This window comes from Panthera uncia, chromosome B1, assembly GCF_023721935.1.
Source record: "Panthera uncia isolate 11264 chromosome B1, Puncia_PCG_1.0, whole genome shotgun sequence".
Lineage (NCBI taxonomy): Eukaryota > Metazoa > Chordata > Mammalia > Carnivora > Felidae > Panthera > Panthera uncia.
The window spans coordinates 183,909,390-183,922,180 of record NC_064811.1 but is presented as its reverse complement, the minus strand read 5'-3'; the positions used below and the strand labels follow the sequence as shown (position 1 = coordinate 183,922,180).

Genomic DNA, 12,791 nt, shown 5'->3' with positions numbered 1-12,791 from the left:
TTCCTTTGCTGTGCAGAAGCTTTTTATCTTCATAAGGTCCCAGTAGTTCATTTTTGCTTTTAATTCCCTTGCCTTTGGGGATGTGTCAAGTAAGAAATTGCTAAGGCTGAGGTCAGAGAGGTCTTTTCCTGCTTTCTCCTCTAGGGTTTTGATGGTTACCTGTCTCACATTCAGGTCCTTTATCCATTTTGAGTTTATTTTTGTGAATGGTGTGAGAAAGTGGTCTAGTTTCAATCTTCTGCATGTTGCTGTCCAGTTCTCCCAGCACCATTTGTTAAAGAGACTGTCTTTTTTCCATTGGATATTCTTTCCTGCTTTGTCAAAGATGAGTTGGCCATACATTTGTGGGTCTAGTTCTGGGGTTTCTATTCTATTCCATTGGTCTATGTGTCTGTTTTTGTGCCAATACCATGCTGTCTTGATGATAACAGCTTTGTAGTAAAGGCTAAAGTCTGGGATTGTGATGCCTCCTGCTTTGGTCTTCTTCTTCAAAATTCTTTGGCTATTCGGGGCCTTTTGTGGTTCCATATGAACTTTAGGATTGCTTGTTCTAGCTTCGAGAAGAATGCTGGTGCAATTTTGATTGGGATTGCATTGAATGTGTAGATAGCTTTGGGTACTATTGACATTTTGACAATATTTATTCTTCCAATCCATGAGCAGGGAATGTCTTTCCATTTCTTTATATTTTCTTCCATTTCCTTCATAAGCTTTCTATAGTTTTCAGCATACAGATCTTTTACATCTTTGGTTAGATTTATCCCTAGGTATTTTATGCTTCTTGGTGCAATTGTGAATGGGATCAGTTTTTTTATTTGTCTTTCTGTTGCTTCATTGTTAGTGTATAAGAATGCAACTGATTTCTGTACATTGATTTTGTATCCTGCAACTTTGCTAAATTCATGTATCTGTTCTAGCAGACTTTTGGTGGAGTCTATCGGATTTTCCACGTATAATATCATGTCATCTGCAAAAATAATATCCTGTCATCTGCAAAAAGTGAAAGCTTGACTTCATCTTTGCCAATTTTGATGCCTTTGATTTCCTTTTGTTGTCTGATTGCTGATGCTAGAACTTCCAACACTATGTTAAACCACAGCGGTGAGAGCGGACATCCCTGTCATGTTCCTGATATACGAGATAATTTTTTAAAGGATATTCCTTAGAGAAAACTAAAAAGTGGGAAACAAATTATAAAAATTGTTTTTAAAAAGAAAAGCCTCCTGTATCCCTTGGGTAAATTCCTAGCAGTGGTACTGCTGGGTCATAGGGTAGGTCTATTTTTAATTTTTTGAGGAAGCTCCACACTGTTTTCCAGAGCGGCTGCACCAGTTTGCATTCCCACCAACAGTGCAAGAGGGTTCCCGTTTCTCCACATCCTCGCCAGCGTCTGTAGTCTCCTGATTTGTTCATTGTAGCCACTCTGATGGGCATGAGCTGGTTTCTCAGTGTGGTTTTGATTTGTATTTCCCTGATGAGGAGTGACATTGAGCATCTTTTCATGTGCCTGTTGGCCCTATGGATGTCTTCTTTAGAGAAGTGTCTATTCATATGTTTTCACTCTAATGTGGATCCTGAGAAACCTAACAGAAGCCCATGGGGGAGGGGAAGAAAAAAAAAAAGAGGTTAGAGAGGGAGAGAGCCAAAGCATAAGATACTTTTAAAAACAGAACAAACTGAGGGTTGGTGGGGGTGGGAGGGAGGGGAGGGTGGGTGATGGGTATTGAGGAGAGCACCTGTTGGGATGAGCACGAGGTGTTGTATGGAAACCAATTTGACAATAAATTTCATATTAAAAAAAAAAAGAAAAGGCTGCTTATGCTCAGGCTATTTGCAAAAATAATAATTTAGTAAGTTAAACTGACTTGAAATGTATCTAATTCCAAATGTGTCTGCTTATTCACAGTGAAATATTTGATGATGTATCAGAGACAGTCCAAAAAATGGTCAAAATTATTATTCATTACACAACATTCAGGCTGAATGTGTTCACTTAATGAGCAATTATCGATTTAATCTCTAAGATTGGTCATCCTCCGGTATTACTTGCCAGAATATTTAAAGTCAGGTAATTCTGCTACTTTGTCAGAAAAAAAAAAAAGTCCTGTTTATACATGGAGATGGTTCCTACATAAATATTTGGTAATGAAATCTACAACAGAGTAGACAAACTGAAATTATTCCTCCCTCCCCCCATCTGCAGTATCTATTAGTTGTAACCAAATACAATCACATTTTCTGTGATCATGTAGCTTACATAACAATGTGTAGTCAGTATGTCCCAAACTCCTCTGTTGCAAACAGGTATAAGAAATAAAATAACATGTTTAAAAGTGATGTTCTCTAGGGGCCAGCAAGAATCCTACGTAATTTACATTTTTCATACGAGAATACAATTGAGGTGGTCATTCCACTGGTAATAGTCAAATGATTTACTTAAATTAGAATGGTCAAATTCTTTGGTCTATCCACTTCAACTGAGTATTAGGAACTTAAATAACATAATGTTAATAATTGCACACGATTCTGGCAGTTGATTTCAGAAGACAATGATAGATGTTTTGCTATCCTTATTCCAAATCAAATGGTCTTGTGTAGATTTTACGTATCTGGAGTCTCAGAATCCACTGACTGTTTTTGAGAAAAAGACATCCCCCCCCCCACCCTGTTACGACATATGTACTGTTTTCAGCCTCACAAAGCCTCCAGCCTATACACAAGCTATACACAAATATTAATATATTTAGTTAAGGACTTCCTACTTATTAATTTTACAGTGAGGAAGCCACTGATAATATTTTGAATGTTTAAAAGACTTCTACAAGGAGATGCCATTAGAGGAAATCTGAGACTTTGCCTTTGATCTTGATGAGTTGCTTTCTTATTGTCAGTGTTTGAACGAGCTACTGTTCCTATGTAGTGAAGAAAAACATTTCAAGACTTTAAAGTTACACACCTCATTTTCAGGTGAGATACTCTACTTGGCAGACAATTTTTAAAGGGCACAGTTTCTAGTCAGCATTTTTGCTATTGTATAAGTTAAGAAACAGAATTCTATAAAGAGCAAAGGAACATACAGTTAGCAACGTAGTAATTCATCCCCAGCATCAAGATAAAAGTGTCATACACTTAAAAAAGAGTTTAGCTGCCATGGTTAATATTTTTAAGGTTCAATTATATGAAATTTGGAACATGGATTTAAAACTCATCTCTACTATTTAGTGTTGGTTCTGACTAGAACATTTACACATAAATGACTCGATGGGTAAAGTCCTAGACATAACTTACACACACACACATATACACCTACATTTGACTCCATAACCCCACCACAAAGCATGACTTAATGCTTCTCAAATATCCTTGATAAAAACAGTTAACAGAAGAACCTTTTAAAACCATTGATAGAACTTTCCAAGGAGATTCTGATTATCTAGACAGAGATTAGCAGATATATGAGATCACTTTGTGTCTTATGTATATAGTTGCAAATCACCAACTCCTCCTGTGTGACAGTTTTGTTGCAGAACTTTATAACGCTAGAAAACATGTCTCTAATTTCCTGCAAAGCACTCCAGTAACAAACCTCAAGGTGGTCCTAAATAGCTTTTTGGAGTGAATGAGAGCCATAGTTCATGAAACCATAGTTTACCTGTGCGTTTTTTCTTCTCCTAGACTTTCAGGATTATTAGAGCAATCAAATACTGAAATGAATTATTAAAGAATATTGTTTTGAAATATTTATACAAGGAAAGCAATCTGGTTCAGATATTTACTTGCCGAAAGAGATTATCAATCTAGAGCACAGTCAGCACTATACCTAAGGATCTATAGCTCTTTGATTCTTGGTACATTTTAACTAAACTCATTAAACGACTTCAAAAATTACCAGCGATCAATTCAAAACAATTTGTCAGTGACATGAATAATAATCTTCAGTGACAAAATAAGAAGCCAATGTCTAATAAAATCCAATAGAATTTTGTATTTCGCTATTGCTTTCAGATACTGTGGTTATTGAGATCTGAAAAAGAGCTCTGTCATATAGTCCATGCTTTATCTAGTTGAACATGCAACACTCGAGAGAAAGAGACCGCATTTAGAATCATGACTATAGTCACCCAATGCTACCAGTGCCAAGTGAAAACTTTGCTGTGGTTTGTTGCTGATGTGTTGTTATTCTCTGATTTATTTTCAGCCTGTCGCTGTGTAATGAATCAATCATCCCACTTCTCTCTTGTTGTTCCATTTGCTTGTTTATGACTACGACACATCATTTGTTTTCCTCCAAGAAAGCTTCAAAAAGTGGAGGAAAAAAGCAAATGCTTTATGACACCCATTTGCAATAAAAGTTTGCACACTGTTTCTCCACGTGAATACATTTAGCATTTTTATTTAAAATCATTGCCCGCCCACGCCTCTGTCCCTGAACCATATTCTCCGATTAACATATAACTCTTACGTTCTGTATTTCTCTTCATAAGCAGAATTAGAGACTGATTCAAAAGGCTGAACCCACAGAGCTCATAAACTAGAGACAACCTCCTAAGAGTGCAAGTTTTCTCGACTACCCTGTGCTTCTAGGCATCTGTCAAGAGGGAGGCAACCACGAAAATGAGTAAGACCTTGAGAAGTGTGTATACCTTGTCAGCAATGCTTTGTGTTTTAAACAGACTCCACTTTTACTAGGTGCTTGTTGGTCACTAACGGAGAGGGTTTGCATTTAACCCTATCTGTGTCATTAGGACGACACACAGAGAACATTCTGGCTGTACACAGTGAGACTATAATTCTTCTGTATTCCTTTCTGAAATTTTGGTTCAGGAGCCCATAAATAATTGCATTGAGGCAGCTGTTGAAATATGCCATATAGTAACTCGCCACAAATAGCCACTCTGGGATCCTGGGTACCATGCTGGCGGGGTCGGAAGCCACGGCAAGACCAATAAAGTTGAGAGGAGCCCAGCAAATGGCAAAAAGTACAAAAACCACAAACATGGTGACAAAGTTCCTGAAGTCCTGTGGTTTCATCTTGGGTTTACTGTCAGGTTTCACCCTCCGCCTGACCCGAAGAACCAGGATCCATATTCTCAGGTAGCAGAAGATGACTATGGTCATAGGAACGAGGAAATGAAAGACCACTACCGCGATTGTGTATGCTGAGCTGACAGACTGCGTAAACGTGCAGGAGTAGATCCTCGGGTCGTACTGCAGGGTGCCGGTACGCAAGTTGGGCACGATCGCCACGAGGGTCAGCATCCATATCAGGAACACGCAGCAGAGGGAATTCCTGTTACTGTACAGCTTGTCGTACTTGAGGCTGTGGCAGATGTAGCAATAGCGGTTGATGGCAATTCCAGTGATATTGAATATTGAGCCAATGACACTCAAGCCCATCAGGAACCCGCTAATTTGGCAGTGCAGATGGCCCAGATTCCACCCGTTGTTAAATATAGAGATCAGCACCAAGGGGTATGGATACACGGCTACCACCAGGTCTGCAACTGCCAGGCTCACCACGAATAGATTTCCTAAAAGAGAAAGGTTTAGAAAATACAGGTTGTTACCGATCTTGTGCGGATTGCAGGGGTTTTCTTTCACAGTTCTTTGTGCTCAAAGAGCTCTTCTTACAACTCAGCTAACCGGGCATCACGGCTGCTGCCGCATGATAAATGAAACGGAGGCCATCTTCACCCGGAAGTAAGCCCACCATTGCCCTGGTCAAATCAGTTCTGCTGTTCACAAATTCCCACGTCCCTAAAACGAGGCATATTCCATGTCAGAAACTGATTTCTTCAAACCATTTGGTTTCTCTTGTAATTAAAAACAAAACAAAACAAAACAAAAAACTCGAGTTCAGTATACTCGTGTTACGTATTTTGTTCTGGAATAGTCTACGTGACCTGAGAAACCTCACGTCCCACATTTTCCCAAGTGACGTGTGACTTCTCTAAGTTCCGAGCTTTCTGTCCCTCTAACTCTCCAGCCACCCTCAAAGGCTGCCTCTGACTCCTGTTCTTGGGGAGCAATAAATCCTTGGCCATAGTGTAACAGTTAAGAGGAAAAGGGTTCTTTCGTCAACTGTCTGGGTTAGAATATTGACTTCACCCCTTGCTAGCTGTCTCTCTGAGGCAAGTATCATCATCTCACCAGATGTCGACTTCCTCTTCTCTAAGATGGGGATAATGATAGTACCTTCTTCATAAGGGGATGATGAGCGCGAATTGAGACAGTCTATGTCAAGTACCAAGCAGAATTTGTCACGTGATAAGCGCTCCACAAATGTTGGCATTCTACAACACTCACCTCAATCCAAAGGAAAAGGGAGGAATACTTGTAGGTTTCATAAAGAACTTAAGGTCTAAAAATTAAACCCTAAATATTTTCTATGTTCATAACGCAACATATTTTAAAGTCTAAAAACAAGGAACTCTAGTAGTCAAATTTTAGAAGATACTCTGCAAGGATGTTCTTTACTTTGGTGGCTCATTTTGTCTTTGTTTCTTACTCTTCTTTCTGCCTTGAATGGCTCCTCTCTCTCATTTTTAAAATGGTACCCATTTTTCCAAACCCATTTTCGATAGAAATGCCCAAAGCCTTTACTTATTTGCCCAACTATGGGGAAAACCTTCCTCTCTTGAAGGCGTCTAAATCACATTTTTATGCCACATTTAATTTGGATTAACTTATGATAAATTTCATTCAATAATACCTTACCGAATGCATTTAATAGGTGGTGCAGAAACAGAAATGTACAGACAGTGATCCTATAATCCTTAAGCTTAGAAAAATAAGATAGAAAGAGTACAATACGTACAGAAAAGGAATACAGTGAGCACGAGAAAAGCGGGGAGGAACATTCCAGGCAGAGTGACCTTATGTTTTGCATTTTATTATATTTGTGCACTTCACTTTGCCATATTTCCAGACTGTAGTACCCTAAAAGTGTGTCCACCTCATAAATGCATCTACAATAGTACCCACTTGGGACTTCTTGTTCAAATGCTTGATGGCAGATATTAAATTGTCATCTCCCAATACCTGAAATAAAATCACCTTTGTAGGGGAAGTTCCTGTCTGGTTAATTTTATTTCACAGTCCTCCAAAAATTGCAAAGAAGTGAAGTAAAACAGTTGTGGCTAAAAAAAAAAAACAAAAAAACAAAAAAAACAAAAAACAACTCATGGATTTGCCATTTAAGTAGGAATTTCAGATAAATTGTTGTAAATACAACTTCTTCAAAAGCTGGCTATACGAGGCCAAATTAAAGCAATCAAAACAAATTTATGTCTCCCCACAGAACAATTCCAATCGACAGTGAAATATTTAAATTCCAACGTGGGCATGTTTTAATGAATTTTTAACTCAAAGTGGGTAATACTTTAAAAATATGTACCATATGTGAAATTCAGCTACAACTTGTCATCGAAGCAGTACATTTTTACCTAAAACGTCATGATGACAAATGGCCATAAATAGATTTATTTTTCAAGAGCCTAAAACTGAGATCATCAACCGTGTCACAGGTTTGTTTCATAGCATTCATCCTCTGCCCCATGTAGTTCGCAGCAATTAGGCTGCTTGTTTTAAGTCGTTACATTAATTAAATCATTTGTTTAGTTTTCTTTGAACTAATCCCATTTTACCAGAGTTGGGAGAAAAAAACAATTAAGCCATAGGCTCTTTGTAGATGTGGCTAATAGTGTCTCAGCTGGAAGCTTTATCACATCTGCAATGTGTGCGTAGAGGGGGTGTGTGTTGGGGAGAAGAATGATAAGGTAAGAGTAATTAACTTAATCATGATCATCCACATTATAAGATCACCTGTTTCATCTCAGCCCTGTGTGTGTCCAGATAGACCGCCATCTCTCCATTTTTGCAGACACCCAACCCTCTGTACAACCAGCACAACAACGCGTTATGAAATTTCAAGTAAGTCCTGTGAACGGCTAGCAATTCCTCTTCGGTTGGATTTACGTCCAGCCCTTGCCCCAGAGGAACTGTAGACTCAGGGGATGTTAAGATGGGGAGGAACACTAGTGATCATGCAGGATAATTCCTACTTTTTAGAGGTGAGGAAAGCTGAGAAACGGGGAATTCAATCGGAAGAAGTCCTACCATGAACGCAAGATTGCCACGGCGCTGTTGATTTGTTAATGTCGCTCGGTGCATTTCCCTAAGAGAGTTCCTGTGGCTAGAAGTAGGTGAGGGTTGGGTAATGGGCCCTCTGGCCAGGCAGGCCCTGGCTTAGAGCCTCTTTAGGCATAATTCTAAAAAAGCATCTTAGAACCAGAATGAGGGGAAGGCAGTTACGGGTCTCTGTACTGGTAACAAGAAGATACCGCAAACAGCCTCATGATGATTAAAGACACAGGCAAACTATAAAGTGCTGAGCAAACAATCATTCTGGTGAATAAAACCTTAAATTGTAAGTGAAATGTGGCACGGATGTGAATAAGATCAGATAGCAGACAGCTGAAGAGTTGCCTTGTCTGAACCGCCTCCTTCAGCACGAGTCCGGGGACTTCCCTCTGGGAATGGCCAGAGCAAGGGGTCATCGCCTTTCTATTTATAAGTACTTCTCTTCTTCTTACCATCTTCCCACAGCTCAAGCTGTTAAGTCCATGAGGGCGGCGCCCACCTTACACATCTTTCTCCCCCTACGACAGGGCCTGGCGCAGAGTTGTGTCTTGACACAAAATGCAGAGTGGGTCTATCTTATATGGACTAAGCTGAAAGGGCATTTGCATGCAGAGCTTCAGGGTTTTCTGCTCCCCGGCAGAGACCATTGCATGAGGGGTAAAAGGTGGAAGCGAAGCAGCAGTCGAGTCCTCTGTGTGCTTCCAGGCGGGCGTACGGCCCCAGGCACTGTGGGGTCTCTGGCCCTCTCACTCCTGTCCCCGGCCTGCAGTGAGGGCTGCCGATGCAGGGGGCCCACAGCGTCTCCTGCTCCTTCTCGGAGCTCCAGCCTGGCTTGGAGAAAGGGAGACTGACAAGAGTTCAGTCCGTCCTCCTGGGTTCCAGCCCTTCCTCCAACGATCTCGTTTGCCCTTGCTTTCCCTCTTGACATCCATCTTTTCTTCTCAGGTGCCTTATCTATAGACTCTAGGCTCCTGAAGGCTAATTTGATGTGTCAGCACGACCAGGGTCAGAGGATGCTCAGGGAGCTGGTTAAACATCTCTCGTGGGTGTGTCTGGAAGGGTGGTTCCAGAGGAAATTAGCATTTGAATGAACAGACCTGGTAGAGCAGAGGTCCTCAGGTGTCAGCCAATCCAGTAAGGGCCTAACACAGAAAAGTTGAAGGAAAGGGAAACTCAGTCTCTCTGCCTGCCTCCTTAGGCTGGAACATCAGTCTTCTCAGTCTGTAGAATGGTATGACAGTACAGGTGCTCTCGGGTCTTGGGATTCAGACCAGAACTACACCAGCTCTCCTGGGTCTCCAGCTTATAGATGGTAGACTGAGGGACTTCTCAGCCTCCACAGTCAAGAAAGCCAGTTCTTGATAATAAATACAGTAAGCCAATATAATGTTGTAGGGTATATAACATATTAATAAAATAGATCTATTAATAAACTAATAGAATATACTATTCTAAATAGAATATATACTAACATACCAATAGACTATTCTGTTATTTATTGTATATATCCTATGGCCTACTGCTATTTAGAGAACATATTATTCTCTGAATAGAATACATTGAACATACTACTAGAATATATATATTCTGTTGGCTCCGTTTCTCTGACGAACCCTGGCTAATACAAGGCCCCGGCATCAGACACAGAAGCAACAGCTTCAACTGAATTGTTTAATCAGCTCCCATAATTGCTCTACTCGTTTTGTTTCTCAGATTGATTGAACCCTGACTGATACAAAATTTGGTACTAGGGGCGCCTGGGTGGCGCAGTCGGTTAAGCCTCCGACTTCAGCCAGGTCAGGATCTCGCGGTCCGTGAGTTCGAGCCCCGCGTCAGGCTCTGGGCTGATGGCTCGGAGCCTGGAGCCTGTTTCCGATTCTGTGTCTCCCTCTCTCTCTGCCCCTCCCCCCTTCATGCTCTGTCTCTCTCTGTCCCAAAAATAAATAAAAAAACGTTGAAAAAAAAATTTTTAAATTTGGTACTAGAAGTAGACCGAGAAACTTTAAGGAGGGTTTCTCTGTGTTGGTTCTTAGCGGCCTGGATCTAATTCTCTAATGGCATTAGATTTAAAGGCATTAAAAACCTTATTTCCGGGAGCAAGGAGGACCCTGGTAGTTCATGGCATGCAGTGGCAAAAGAGTTATTTAAATTATCACCTGTATTCATCTTCCAAGGTGAAGAACAAGTTGGTGCATCACCCTCCTACCACTAAATACACACACACACACACACACACACACACACACCCCTAATTTTGACACGCTACACCAATCCGTTTACTGAGTAACCCAAAAAGCAGGCAGTTTCCAGTAGAGCCGAGAATAAGAAAAGTCTCTGAAAGCTATTCTACCGTTGGACTCATATGATCCACTGGTGTTTGAATTGTTTGTTGTAGATCTGGAGATGTAAGGCTCCCTTACCAGGCCTACAGGAGTGACTTATAACCATAGACTCAACATTTTGTGACAAATCTATGCCTTCCTTTGCAGACTAGAATTCCCCTTTAGAGAAACAGTCATTGGCTTGCTCCTCAGCATTAGCAGAGTCTGAAAACTTGACCACAGATGACCAAGTGACCGTGTGATCTGAAAAATCTCTTATGGACTTCGTATTGTCTGACCCACTAAAATCAATCAAGTTGGCATGCACCGTATAGAACAGAAGTGGTGTAGACAAAATCTGGCCCAAGCATGTATTGAGGGCACAAGGAAATTTCATGAGCAAGTGTCACAGATGCCTGTGGCCCACATTCCTACCACATTGCCCCCCTTTTCACAGCCTCCACCTATGGCCTCATGAGGAGTCCCCTGTGGTCAGTTAATAAGGAAGGAAAAAACTCCTGGCATGCTTTACTGATGGTTTCTCGTGACATGCTAGTCCTGTCCCAAATTGGATGTTGCAGCACTACAGGCCAACTATACCCAGTGAATAGAACTTTGAACAGAACTTCAAACTGCTTGTTGATTTTGCCTGGAAACAGAGATGGCCCCAGGCACACACTTACCCTGATTCATAGACAGTGGCTAATGGTATAGCGAGATGGTCAAGGACTGGAAGGAACAGGTTTAGAAAACTGGTAACACAGGAAGCCGGAGAAAGAGTAGGAACACAGGCCTCTCAGAATGGGCAATGAGTATGAAGATACGTGTGTCCCATACAGAACTCACCAGAAAGCAATCTCAGCAGAAGAGGATCTGGGGTATTTTGTTTGTTTTTTTTTGTTTGTTTTGGGGGGTTTTTCTTTTGTTTTTAGCCAGAAGAGGATCTTTTTTTTTTTTTAATTTATTTTTTAAATTTACATCCAAGTTAGTTAGCATATAGTGCAACAATGATTTCAGGAGTAGATTCCTTAATGCCCCTTACCCAAGCCCATCCCGCCTCCCACAATCCCTCCAGGAACCCTCTCTTTGTTCTCCGTATTTAAGAGTCTCTCATGTTTTGTCCCCTTCCCTGTTTTTATATTATTTTTCTTTCCCTTCCCTTATGTTCATCTGTTTTGTCTCTTCAAGTCCTCAAATGAGTGAAGTCATAAGATATTTGTCTTTCTCTGACTTACTAATTTCACTTAGCATAATACCCTCTAGTTCCATCCATGTAGTTGCAAATGGCAAGATTTCATTCTTTTTCATTGCTGAGTAATACTCCATTGTATACATATTCCACACCTTCTTTATCCATTCATTCGTCGATGAACATTTGGGCTCTTTCCATACTTTGGCTGTTGTCGATAGGGCTGCTATAAACATTGGGGTGCATGTGCCCCTTCGAAACAGCACACCTGTATCCCTTGGATGAATACCTACTAGTGCAATTGCTGGGTCATAGGGTGAATCTACTTTTAATGTTTTGAGGAACCTCCATACTGTTTTCCAGAGTGGCTGCACCAACTTGCATTCCCACCAGCAGTGCAAAAGAGATCCTCTTTCTCCGCATCCTTGCCAACATCTGTGGTTGCCTGAGTTGTTAATGTTAGCCATTCTGACAGGTATGAGGTGGTATCTCATTGTGGCTTTAATTTGTATTTCCCTGATGATGAGTGACGTGGAGCATTTTTTCATGGCTTGGTTGGCCATGCAGATGTCTTCTTTGGAGAAGTGTCTATTCATGCCTTTTGCCCATTTCTTCCCTGGATTATTTGTTTTTTGGGTATTGAGATTGATAAATTCTCTATAGATTTGGGATACTAACCCTTTATCTAATATGTCATTTGCAAATATCTTCTCCCATTCTGTCGGTTGCCTTTTAGTTTTGCTGATTGTTTCCTTCCCTGTGTAGAAGCTTTTTATTTTGATGAGGTCCCAGTAGTTCATTTTTGCTTTTGTTTCCCTTGCCTCTGGAGACATGTTGAGTAAGAAGTTGCTGTGGCCAAGGTCAAAGAGGTTTTTGCCTGTTTTTTCCTCTAGGATTTTGATGGCTTCCTGTCTTACATTTAGATCTTTCATCCATTTTGAGTTTATTTTTGTGTATGGTGTAAGAAAGTGGTCCAGGTTCATTCTTCTGCATGTCGCTGTCCAATTTTCCCAGCACCACTTGCTGAAGAGACTGTGTTTATTCCATTGAATATTCTTTCCTGCTTTGTCAAAGATTAGTTGGCCATACGTTTGTGGGTCCATTTCTGGGTTCTCTATTCTGTTCCATTGATCTGAGTG

General features: G+C 40.7%; 1 protein-coding gene across 1 annotated transcript in view; it reads right to left on the bottom strand.

Annotated features, from left to right (window-relative positions):
* Positions 1–4,595: 4,595 nt before the first annotated feature.
* The window catches only part of MTNR1A (melatonin receptor 1A), a 39,645-nt gene continuing 31,449 nt past the window's right edge, over positions 4,596–12,791 (bottom strand). The window contains exon 2 of the mRNA XM_049631773.1: positions 4,596–5,531. Within this exon, the coding sequence (XP_049487730.1) occupies positions 4,666–5,531 (866 nt within the window). The 3' untranslated portion in view covers positions 4,596–4,665. The remainder of the gene's footprint in view (positions 5,532–12,791) is intronic.